The sequence below is a fragment of the Thermobia domestica genome, chromosome 7, assembly GCF_964235325.1.
Source record: "Thermobia domestica chromosome 7, izTheDome1.hap1.1, whole genome shotgun sequence".
In the NCBI taxonomy this organism is placed as follows: Eukaryota; Metazoa; Arthropoda; class Insecta; order Zygentoma; family Lepismatidae; genus Thermobia; species Thermobia domestica.
In genome coordinates, this window is record NC_137460.1 from 215,443,479 (window position 1) to 215,455,504 (window position 12,026).

At 39.6% G+C, this 12,026-nt stretch overlaps 1 protein-coding gene across 1 annotated transcript; it reads left to right on the plus strand.

Moving 5' to 3' along the window:
* The first annotated feature begins 7,747 nt into the window (after nucleotides 1–7,747).
* On the plus strand, nucleotides 7,748–8,311 carry LOC145689528 (uncharacterized). The gene has a single exon (XM_081763705.1). The coding sequence runs from the start codon at nucleotides 7,748–7,750 to the stop codon at nucleotides 8,309–8,311; it is 564 nt and encodes a 187-aa protein (XP_081619831.1).
* Nucleotides 8,312–12,026: the final 3,715 nt, after the last annotated feature.

Below are 12,026 nucleotides of genomic sequence, written 5' to 3' on the forward strand. Positions count from 1 at the left end.
AACTCTTGTGTTGATTTTCCTTGATGTCATACATAGCATCTCACTGAGCCTCTAAGCACTTTTTGTAGTATCAATGGTATTGTGCTTGTAGCTTTGTATCCGAATTCCACTCATGTTCTTCAACCGATGGATGTTTCAGTTTTCCATTCACTCAAGAGCGCTTGGAAATGTGGTGTGCATCAGTGGAGAATCAAACATGACGGTAGAAAGCATAGAAATGAAGACTTTGCACCTCTTTTGGAAAAATACAATGAAAATGTCAGTAACTCCTACTGCAATACGAAATGGATTCAGAGCATGTGGTCTCTACGCATTTAACGCTGATAATATAGACTATCAAAAGTTCAGGAAAGGAGGAACAACTTGAGAGATATCTTCCGGAAATCTCTGCAATGAAACTCATCACGGCCAAATAAATTAATTCGTGTGTTTCCTAAAATAAAGAATTTGTACTGAGAAAGTTAAAAAAAATCTCCGATTGTGATGGCACGCTTTTACGCAACATAGAAGATAAAAACCTTATCCTCCTATGGATGCAGAGAAGTGTAGCAGACATGATTCTCCACCCAGAATAGACAACAAAGTTACGGATGAAATATCTACTCAACAAAATTCAAATGACACTACTAATATATCAATTTCAAGCACTTCGGAAATTACAGGAACACACATTTCTACGCAAGTAGAAGTTGCAGATGTAGCTAAAATTTCTACTCCTCTAAATAGAAGTGAAACTATGTTTTCAATTCCAAGGACTTCGAAAACTACAGAAACTGACGTTCCTAACCATGAACAGAGAGCAAAGGAAAGTACTGATACTATTAATTCCCTTATCATTTAAAAGATATTTATTTTGGCCGCACCATACAATCACACCTACCTTAAAGAGTAGGAGAGAGAAAATAGCTTCAGTCGCAACATCGGCAGAGTGGAAGAAATATAATATAATATAAAAGTGAATATTTTCCAGGAAGGATTTTGAAGACTAAGAAAAACGAAGCTTTCGTCAAAGTTACGCTAAAGACTAGATATGGGTGGTGTTGGCCGAAAGTTGAAGACAAGCCATTGTATGCATATGAAGACATATTGGAAAAAAATCAATTCACCTAAATATGATTATATTCCAAGGTGGGGGCATATCTGATAGAAGAAATTGAGAATTATCGCGTTAACAAATGGTAAGAAATGTCTTGAAATTTTAAATGGATATATTTGAATAAGTACTAAACAAAGAGCAGATTCTACCTATTATAAATCTGTTACTTCTGTTTAACCTATATTTTAAAAGAATACGTGATGTTATTCTTACTAACAAATGATTTCATTATATATACATTCTTTAAAGTAAAACTGTCAGCTTTTGGCACATTACTATGTCAGGCATTGGATCATTGGTATTTTCTGTGTGTCAACAACTGGTACAAGTGGGTTATGTTCCATATAAATTTCGGTAACTCATATATGTTTTTCTGAAGGTCTTATATCAATTGCAAACCTTTCCTTAAACTTAAACCTTTCAGTTACTAAAGCCATAATCTTTCTATGTTGTTTTATTTACAAACCAAAGCATTAGATGTAGAAATGCATCCTTAAAGTGTCAGCTATTGGTGCACTTACCTTATGTGGTGCCCACGACAAGCGACGGTCAAAGACCAGACCCAAGAAACGGACTGTATTAATGAAGGACAAACGGGTGCCATCAAGATATAAGTCCGGGTCAAAAGGCAAGTACGCTGTAGGCAGAAGTGAACACATTGGGATTTCTCGGGGGGGGGGGGGAGCGAAATTCCGTCTCATTCGACCACCGAACAAGACGATTGAGAATCAGTTGAAGCTGTCGAGTAATGCCGCGAAGGTGGCGGGAGCGACAGAAGTTGACAGCGTCGTCAACATATAACAGACCAGACACAGGAGGCTATATATGAGAAAGAACTGTTGACGGCAACAGCAAACAACGTAGTACCAAGGACACTGCCTTGTGGAACACCATTTTCTTGTACAAAGCACTCTGAGAGACTAGATCGCACACGCGCTGTAAAATAACGCTCGTGAAGAAAATTCGTAATTAATTGTGCCATATTCCCACGAAGACACCAGTCATAATTGTTTAAGATACCGTAACGCCATGTGGTGTCACGCCTTCTCTAAATAAAAAAATATAGCTACGAGATGTTTTCTGTTTAAAAAAGGATCTTTAATTTGACTCTCAAGATAAGCGATATTGCCAGTAGTGGATCGGAAGCGACGAAATCCACTTTGAAAAAATGAATTCGATTCCAAATACCAGACCAGGTTCTTGTTGACTATGCGCTCAAACAGCTTACAGACACAGCTCGTAAGAGCAACAGGTCTGTAGCTTGTGGTATAGTTTCGACTTTTCCTAGCTTTATAATAGAAAGAACCAGAGCCTCGCGCCAAGCAGGGGGAAAAACCTCATCTACGCAAATGCGATTGTACAGTTGCAATAAAGGTAACTGAGTATCGCGGGAGAGATTGCGTAATATTTCGCAGGATAGACGATCAAGGTCTGGAGCAGTATTAGACGGCTCACGAAAATTACAATCGAACTCAATAAGGCTGAAAGAAGCATTGTAGTCCTCAGTATTAGCGCTACGGAAATTTAACGGGTTCCTCTCTAACCGGGCCTTAATAGGTACGAATCCTGGAGGATAGTGTCCAGACTCAGAGATGGATGCAAAATACTGGCCCAATATGGCAGATATTTCTAAAGGGTTAGTCTCTAGTACACCATTGACAGACAAAGCAGGGACATCAACAGAAGAAGAGTTCCAGTAAGAGAGCAAACCCGACACCACACAGTAGACATCGCTTTGCGACTATTGATTGACGAAACGTAATTCTTCCAGCTTTGGCGCTTCGATAGCTTGATAAGACGTCTATCTCGAGCTCGCAGAGTGCGGAAGCGCTGGAGACGTTCATCAGTAGATTGACGATTCAAAGTGGCAAGAGCGCGCCGGCGAGCTAGAATAGATTCACGAATCTCCGAAGACCACCATGGAACACGCCGGCGGGAGACGTGCTACCACGTTCTGGAATGGAATCATGGGCAGCGTTAAGAACAGTCTGCTCGAAAGATTTTTCTACTGCACCGACAGGGAGTTCATCACGACAATGAAACGCACTGAGCTCTTAGAATTTACGAAAGTCACTACGCTTCAGATTGAAGAGGCGGAGAGGTAAAGGAGAAGCAACAGGGAGACTAACAAGGAACAAGGGAAAATGATCACTGCCACAAAGATCAGGACGTACTCTCTACGTCAATGAGGTCAAGAGACCGGTACTGCACATGGAGAGGTCGATACTGGAGTATGTACCATAGGCAGTGGAGAAATGAGTAGGACTGCCATCGTTAATGATGAGCAAGCCACTCCTAAATATATTCCGTTACCTGACGGCCACGACCGTCAGTACGGACAGAGCCCCACAGAGGATGATGTGCGTTAAGGTCACCTACAAGCAAGACTGACGGCTCGAGCTGATGGAAGAGCTGAAAAAGATCGGCGGTTGTAAAGGCTTCTGAGTGAGGAACGTGTAATGAACAAATTATAATCGGGCGAAGGAAGTATACCCGCTCCGCTACGGCTTGCAGTCGCGAGAGAATGTGAGTCTGCCGAGAATGAAGAGAATCGGAGACATATGTCCACGCCGCCAGGAGTGTGACGGCTTCTGGCTTACCACATCTATTCATAGTATACCCAGTAAGAAGGATGGACTGGGTAGACTTAAAATGTGTTTCCTGCAAGCAAACAAGTACAGGCGAATGGTCAAAAACGAGTTGTGTCATTCCTCGCGGTGGCTGCAGAAGCCATTGAGGTTCCACTGGAGAAGCACCATACTGGAAGAGATCAACTTTTAAGGCGAACTTCCCCACGGGGTCCAATAACAGCCCACTCTGAGTCCATCACTTCGTCCTCCACCCTGTCAGACTTACGAGAGACTTTAGGTGACTTACGAACTGGTGTAGATTTTGTTCTCTTTGGACAGAGAACTGTCTCGTTCAGCCGGGGGATATGTTAGCTAGGTTTCAGGCCAGCGATATAAGGTGATCTGCGATGGGCTGGAGTACGCCGAACACCACAACTAACAGAAACACGTGGAATTTTTGCAAGCGTCCTCGTCGGTGCAACTGAGGTCTTGGGGTCACAACTAGGCTCTGGGACCAAATCTGTTTGGGTGGAAACGTCGGACGTCTGTGTTGCTACAGATTTCCGAGAACTAGCTGCAACAGTGGCAAAGGGAACAGAAAGCGAGGAAGGAAGGCTTAGTTTCAAACGACGCTTTGCATCGGCAAACGGAATTCTCGACAACCATGAGTTCTCGGATACGCTTCTCGCGCTGAAACGCTGGACAATCCCGAGACCAAGCAGAATGCTCACCCTTTCAGTTGACACAGAACGGATTGGTCGCTTTACAGTGTTCCGCATCATGACTACCCTGGCCACAATTCGCACAAAGAGCAGAACTCGCATTACACGACGTGCTGGTGTGCCCAAAATGTTGACATTTGAAGCAGCGCAAAGGACTAGGTATACAGGGCCGAACTTTCAATCGATAGTAACCAGCCGTTACATTCTCTGGAATCATTGGCAAACTGAAAGTAAGAATCAGTGGCTGGGTAGCGACAAGTTCACTTGACTTCTTACTTTAGATCCAAGCGACATCTATAACATATTGATCCGCTAACTCCGACTTAATCTCCTCCTCGCTGGCATTCAGGAGATCCCAACACGATATCAGCCCTCGAGAGACGTTCAGTAGACGATGGGGTTCTACTGACACGTTCACTGGTCCAATCAGTTAATTTCAGTAGCTTCGCTGTTTCCTTCTCATCGATCGTTTCCACCAATAAGGTGCCATTCCGCAATTTCTTGATGTCGTTAACCTGTACGGCTTGGTAAGTAATAACTTTATTAATAACAAAAGGGGATAAGCCCTTAATACCACTTGGACGGTTTAATCAGAATTGACACTATCAGCATCTTTGTCTTTAATTGCAAGATATCGGACAGTAGGCTTCGCGATACTTGTCTTTTCCACAATTTCACTTTTACTTGGGCTTCTTCCGTGAGGGAGAGCCTGGATCAGTTTTTAATGTTTTGGTACCCATACAAAGAGGATTGTGAATAAACATTTATGAAAGGAGAAAGGGTGTAACGTCACACCGGGGCGTTAATAGAGAGAAGTAACGCTACCACTGGTAATCCTCTCGGCTCGCTCACAAACTTAGGATCAGCTTAGGGCCGACGCGGTTAAGGGGAATTGTGCAACAAAACCATTCCCGTCGAGAAAAACGCGTGGCCTCGGAAAAGGAAGAAGCAAAACTAAACAAAGAACTTGAGAAAACGAAAAGACAGACCCCCACCAGCTCAGAAGAAAACAAAAAATGGTGCGGATTTTTTGTTTCTAAATTTTTTGCACTTTTTTGGGATTTTAATTTTATATTTTTTTACGTTTTTGTTTTCTTTTTTTCCAAAGACTGTGCACACCGGACAACGCGAACACTCGACGCGCACAGCAGTAGACCGGGTGGGTGCACGTCCTCCTCAAAATGAAGGAAGATGACCACTAGACCTTCCTCTTCCCGACTCCCACCAACCACCCGCAAGTCTGGTAGCGGTATTCGCGTCTGAGAGGGCATGCAGTAAAGTGCATATGAGATGTGATGTATGAATGAGTAGTGAACCTGCCCTCTCAGCTCCACCCCCTCCCCGACGATGACGGTCCGCTGCATGGAGTAGGTACTAGCGACAGAGTGGGATCTAGTCTCTCAAGAGTGGTTTGTGCAAGAAAATTGTGTTCCCCAAATAATGGGAGCTTTTCGTACTTGCCCTATACCTAGACTGTACGTTGATGCACATAAACCATCTCTTCATCGTCGCAGGAGTTGTTGGATCCTCCGTTATTTTGCAGGACTTAAAGCACTTCCTCATTACCCTTCTTTCACTTTCGAAGCAGGTGATCAGTATCGTCGCTATGCGGCACGATCTCGTGTCATCCGACCGTTTGGGATTCGTGCATTAGAACTTTTAGTTGAATTAGTTCTTATTTTGCCGGATACCGAGCACAAATGAGTTAAAAATTGCTCATTGAATAATTACAAAAAAGTAATTATCATCCAGAGTAACAATATTACCAAACAAATCCATTAAAAATTAGGAAAAGTAAAATGTTGTGCAGTACGAAATTCTGTATAATCTCGCTTTCAGTTATAAAGATTCAGACAAATTCCACGCTTGATTTCTGCCGTAAACTGTAAACTCCATCATTGGTGGCTCTTAAGTCACATCACCAAGCATTTTTTTTCCTAAAAAGAGTGACTAATCTAATTTACACTTGCTTCTGCAGTAAACTATGAGCTCCATCATTGACGGTTTTTAAGTCACGTCACCAACCATTTTTCTAAAATAAAAAACTAACTTCTTTCGCAAGTAAAATGGATAACTAATCTAATCTACAGTTGCTTCTGCAGTAAACTGTAAACAATTCTAAAAGAATCTTTCATCTGTGGCGGCTCTTGGTGACATCACCATGTCTCTAATGGGAAACTAGTTCACCCAAGGCTTAGATCGCAAAAATTGTTTGTGTTACATGATTTATAGTATAAAAAATTTAAATTGTTAAAGTGATTGTGCGAATATAGTGAAGAACATTTATCAACGTTCAAATATATACAAATCATTACCCAATATACTAAAATAAATGTTATATCACACTCTTTGTTGACCTCTTCAAATAACTTCTCGATGAAATTAAGAAAATACAAAATCCTGATCGATCTTTATTTATCATTCGCCTAAGAAACCTAAATCACCTAAATACATGAGGTAAACAAAGCATGCCGCGTAATTATCTACATCATCGGGACATTTCTGCTTTGTAAAGTTTGTCCCCATATTTCCCTATTTGCCTACCCTGTGTCCTCTCCTATGATTCTTTCCCCCTTCAACTTTTTGACGTTTTGGTAACCTCCACCACATCTCTTGGTCCAGAGAACACATGGGGCATTTCGACAACCCCTGCTGTTTCTGGACATTCCATTCGCTTAAAACAAGCGTGGCTCATGACCTCTGGAAACATTTCCGGTGTTTGCTCTTTGGCCGGCTTGAGTACAGTATTTTAACAATTGATGTTGAAGCAGTTTATTTTGTTTGTGTAAGTGCTAAGTGCTGTTTCTTGTGTGTGTGTGTGTGCGCGCGCTCGCGTTTACTATATGTAATGGCAAGTAAAAAAAAAAAGCCTGTAATTCATTCCGAAGGAAGACAAATAATTAATAACGTAATTAAATTTTGTCACGAGGAGAAAAAAAAGCAGGTCACTGGCTTTTCCCAATAGATCAGGCTACGAAACCTGCTGCAGGGACTGGAAAATGCGAAGGAACAATTCAAAGAATAAGAGCGGAAGAACGAAAAGCCGAAGTAAGCGGTGAAAAGTTATCAACTCCGGGAAAATCAAGCAGAGGTAGGCCTGAAAAAATCCAATTAGATGATATGGACAAATGCATCATAAGGAGAAAAGTGCACAAGTTTTATGTTTTCCGTAAAACTGTACGGACCTTACGATCATTGCTTCCTGTTGTTCGAGAAGTTATCGGGTTTACTGGAAGCAAAGAAACCCTACGAAGATTCTCAAAGAGATAGGATTTCGCTTCGCTAAGTACAAAAAGAACAGGCACTTGCTTATAGAAAGGGAGGACATAGTTGCCAAAAGAGTATACTTTCTTAGGCAAATGAGAGCTAATAGAGCAATCGGAAAGCGAGTTGTGTACTTGGATGAGACACGCATTCATCCAAACTACACAGTTAAGAAATGCTGGCAATCAGGGGATGTAGATGGCATTTACACCACTGAACGTGTTCGCCAAAGGTGGGTCATTATACATGCTGGAGGAGAAGGCGGATTTGTACCGGATGCTCCCTGCATATTCAAAGCAAGAACTAAATCCGGCGATTACCACGATGAAATGAATAGACAGAATTTTCTTAGATGGGTTCGTGAGCAGTTGATTCCAGGCTTACCACCTCACAGTATAGTCTACTTTGACAATGCGTCATACCACACAATGCAAACCAACCAACCTCCAACATCATCTGCTCTTAAAGCTGATATTCAAAATTGGTTAAGGGAAAATAACATTACCTTTGGAAGTGATTTTCGAAAAAGTGAACTATTGAATTTAGTGAAGTGCTATCGCCGGGAATCAGAATATGTGATTGACAATGTCTTAAAAGAACACGGACATACGGTTCTTCGATTGCCACCGTACCACTGTGACTTGTCACCATCGAATTAATTTGGAGTTTGGTGAAAAGACGAGTGGCGGAAAGAAACGTTGGACAATCGGATGCAAATATTAAAGATATAACTGAAGATGTGTTTAAGTCCATTACACCAGAGAGTAAAGAAAACAATGCAACCACTTGAGAAGACTGGGAACGAGATGGACTGGTTGAAGAAGCCGTCGAAAATTTTGTAATTGAACTTGGTGCTGATTCCGAAGTGAGTGCGAATCCCACAGAAGATGATGAAGTTGAATCAAAATGTGACCTGTCAGGTATCAGCCCTTTACCGAAGAAATAATATCAACCAAGGCAAGGTATGATTTGATTTCATGTTCATGTTTTCGTATCTTTGTAGCAATAAAGTGAATTTTTATGGTTGGAGAGGACAAAGGATCGCACTATTTATATTCCATCCTCGTAACAAAACTCTGATTTGAAACACAGATCGATCATACGAGTGATTTTCAATGTTCTTGCTCAGTCGCATACAGTGGCTTAAGGTGATTCTCCAATTTTAACTCCCACCTCAACTAGATCATATGAAAAAATATATACCATATCAAGATATGTACTTAGGCATACGAAAACGCGCGTATTTTGAAAGTTGAAACTACTTAAGTTTGGACGTCGTTAATGAAATTCTGTGTACGTCAGTGGTCCCACATAATAAGGACCGAATTATGCCTAAAACCAATGATAAAATTATTGAAACATTTTTTCTAGAGCAAGATAAGGTATTTCATGTATGTATGTATTATTTCTTCCGTATTATTAATTACAGTGTTCAAAATTTAGTCCAGAACTTTGCTTCCTCAGAGAAAATCCCCCCCCCCTTTGAATTTTGATCTAGACAGACCAGTGTGTAAATTGAGGTTAGAAAAGTTAGAAGTGTTTTCGTAATATTTGTTGTTTTCGTGGAGGAGTAATATTATAACATTTGTTTTCCGTTTGTAACTACTACTTTTTTGAAAACAAAACTTTTTTTTTTTTTTTTTTTTTACAAAAACATTAGTCGACTGCATTTTTCTTGTAATACGTTAATATTAATAAAAAACAAGGCGTGCAGTGATATTGTATTATATGAAGCAAATCGACATCCATATTGTGTTGCCCTAAAGTAACATTTTCTCCATTCTTTCCTCAGATCGATTCTTTATCACCACTACAGAAACTAAACAAATAGGGCTATGGCTTTTGAAAGTTATTTTGCAAACAATTCATTTTTCTTTATATAATAAATTAACCCTTACCGCTGGTCTAGTGGGTAGCGCGTATGGCTTTGGTGCACGTTGCCCCTGGTTCCATTTCCGGTGGGACAGCAAAAAAATAATTTGTCAAATATTTATTTTAATCAATCATCTGTTTCTTTTAGTTTAAAGGGCATGGCTATGGGACGTTAAACTAAAAAAAATCATCCTTTTTTCGCAATAAATTGTCCACTTTGTCTCTTGGAGGGTTTCTCAACTTGGGATCGCGAAGGGAAATGAAAACGATACTTGTAATTAGGACACAGTAGCAGAAAAATATGTTTTTTAAAAAAATATATTTTAAACTTAAATATAAGTTTATTATATTAAACAAATAAAGATTAGTTAAAAAACATTTGGAATAAAAGAAGGAGAAACTGGTGAGAAACTGCAAATTGAAACACCAGAACCAAATAAAAAAAAAAAAAAAACTAAGCGATTGGCAGCAATAATGAAAAACTTATTGGAAGCCGGAAATTAATTATGGGGATTACAGGCAAGAGGATGTGATAAAAGGGGTCGTGATATAAAAAATGAGTTGAGAAAGCACAGTTTATTCTATCGTTAGTAAGTCTTTCGTAGTATTTTATCTTCAGTGATTACTGTGTTAAGGAATCAAAGTGCACGAGAATTTAAATTCATTATAATAATAAAAGAATAGCAGAATATATACCTAAACGTGCCGGTATATATACTTAATGTGCAAAAAACTCATACAGATCCTAAATACTAAGAGACACATGTAATTTGTGTTGTGCCCCGAAGGTAAGCGTGACCAAATTACGATTTACAGGCGAAGGGGCACACCAAAGAGAAGACGTAAGTCCTTAGAATCGTACCCAATGGTATGGCGGTAATTCTCCAAAGAGAAAGAATTGATATTAGTACGTTTATTTGAAATTTGATTAAGTCCAATACAACGAAGAAACACAGAGTTACTTCTGTCGCCGGAACGAGGTGGTGGCGAAAAGCTAGTACACGCGCCTCAGCAACTTTCACACGGGGAGCGTTCAGCAAAATAACTGAAGTAAAATTCTCGGCTGATCTGATAAGAGGGGGTTTTTATACGCACCATTCTGCTGCGTAATTGTCGCCTTCCAGCTCGATCCGGTGGACAGTCACATTGACACGTGTATAAGGTTAATACAGGATTTCATCATGTTTAAACATATTCTGATTAATTTAAAAAAAAAACTACCAAAAAACCATATTTGCTAATATTTGCATCATTCGTCCATCACCTGATGTTCCAATGTTGCATCACCTTTGACACTTAGACATTGTTCACTGGTCACCAGATGGTTTACGCCGTAACTTCGCCTTTGACACTTAACTATCACTTATTTTCCAAATGAATGCCAATGTTATTTTATCTGGCAAATTATGCTTAATCTTTCACACTTCCCTTAAATGATAACTATATTTTATACTGTTCTTAAAGTTCAGCTATATACTGAAATTCATCTCAAATATATATTCTTTATAATATATTCCTTATAATAATATGATTTAATATAAGAAAATTAATATACAAGGTTTAACAAAAGAACAGGTACCTAGACGAGAAAAGCGTGGGGGTACATCACCTCTACCCCACAAGAAAAAGTAGTTAGACTTTTTTTCCAGTCACTCATCGACTTTTTGTGCGTGGTAAAGCTTTCCTGGGTTTGATTCCAGATGTGGGTTCAGTTGCTTCCTCCGTTTGGACTAAACTGGTTTCGCTCTGTGCCAGTTGCCTCATACTTATTGGGGTCACTTGAGTTTTCTTATGATTTGAATGAATATGATTGATTATTGTTGAATTGAAACAAATAGATGTACAACAATCATCGTCAACGCACCATTTTTTCGTTACCTTGAAACATTTACTTCTTTTACAACAACACAATATACTAACTAATATGATAGACCTGCACCTACATTAGCAAACGTAGAAAGTTTATTCACCTGTGTAGAATGGTATAACTTCCATTCCTGCTCGCTTATGGCTCTTTTTACTTCATCAATTTTGTGAGATGCCAATTGCAAGTCATTTAAGTTGTTTATTATGTGTTTCTGTGGAATGTCTAATTGAATATTATCAATACTAACGGTTTCTCCGTGCAATTCACAACATTCATATGTCAAATTTAATTTTGACACAATGTCTTTTTGTGACGTTAGTCGTGTAGGTGTTCTGTGATTGTATCAAGGTTCGAATACCATATCCCTTACAATTAGATTTTAAATACAATTTACCAGTGCCATGTAATTTTATGTCATACGGTTCCTGATTCTGACATAATCTAGTTAATTTTTCTTCAGACGGAGTTACAAACAACCATTCATTGTTATCGAGTTGTGTCCAAAGGGTTTGTTCTAAATGAACAATCCGTTTGTTATAATCTTCTGGTATTATACGTGTATATTGTAACAACCTTGCTTCACACTCATCGTGTAAATGAGTGGATAAGATTGGAAATGCTTGCTTACAAATATA

Coding starts and splice junctions, on each gene's coding strand:
- LOC145689528 (XM_081763705.1), top strand. CDS start 7,748: ATGAGAGCTAATAGAGCAATCGGAAAGCGAGTTGTGTACTTGGATGAG.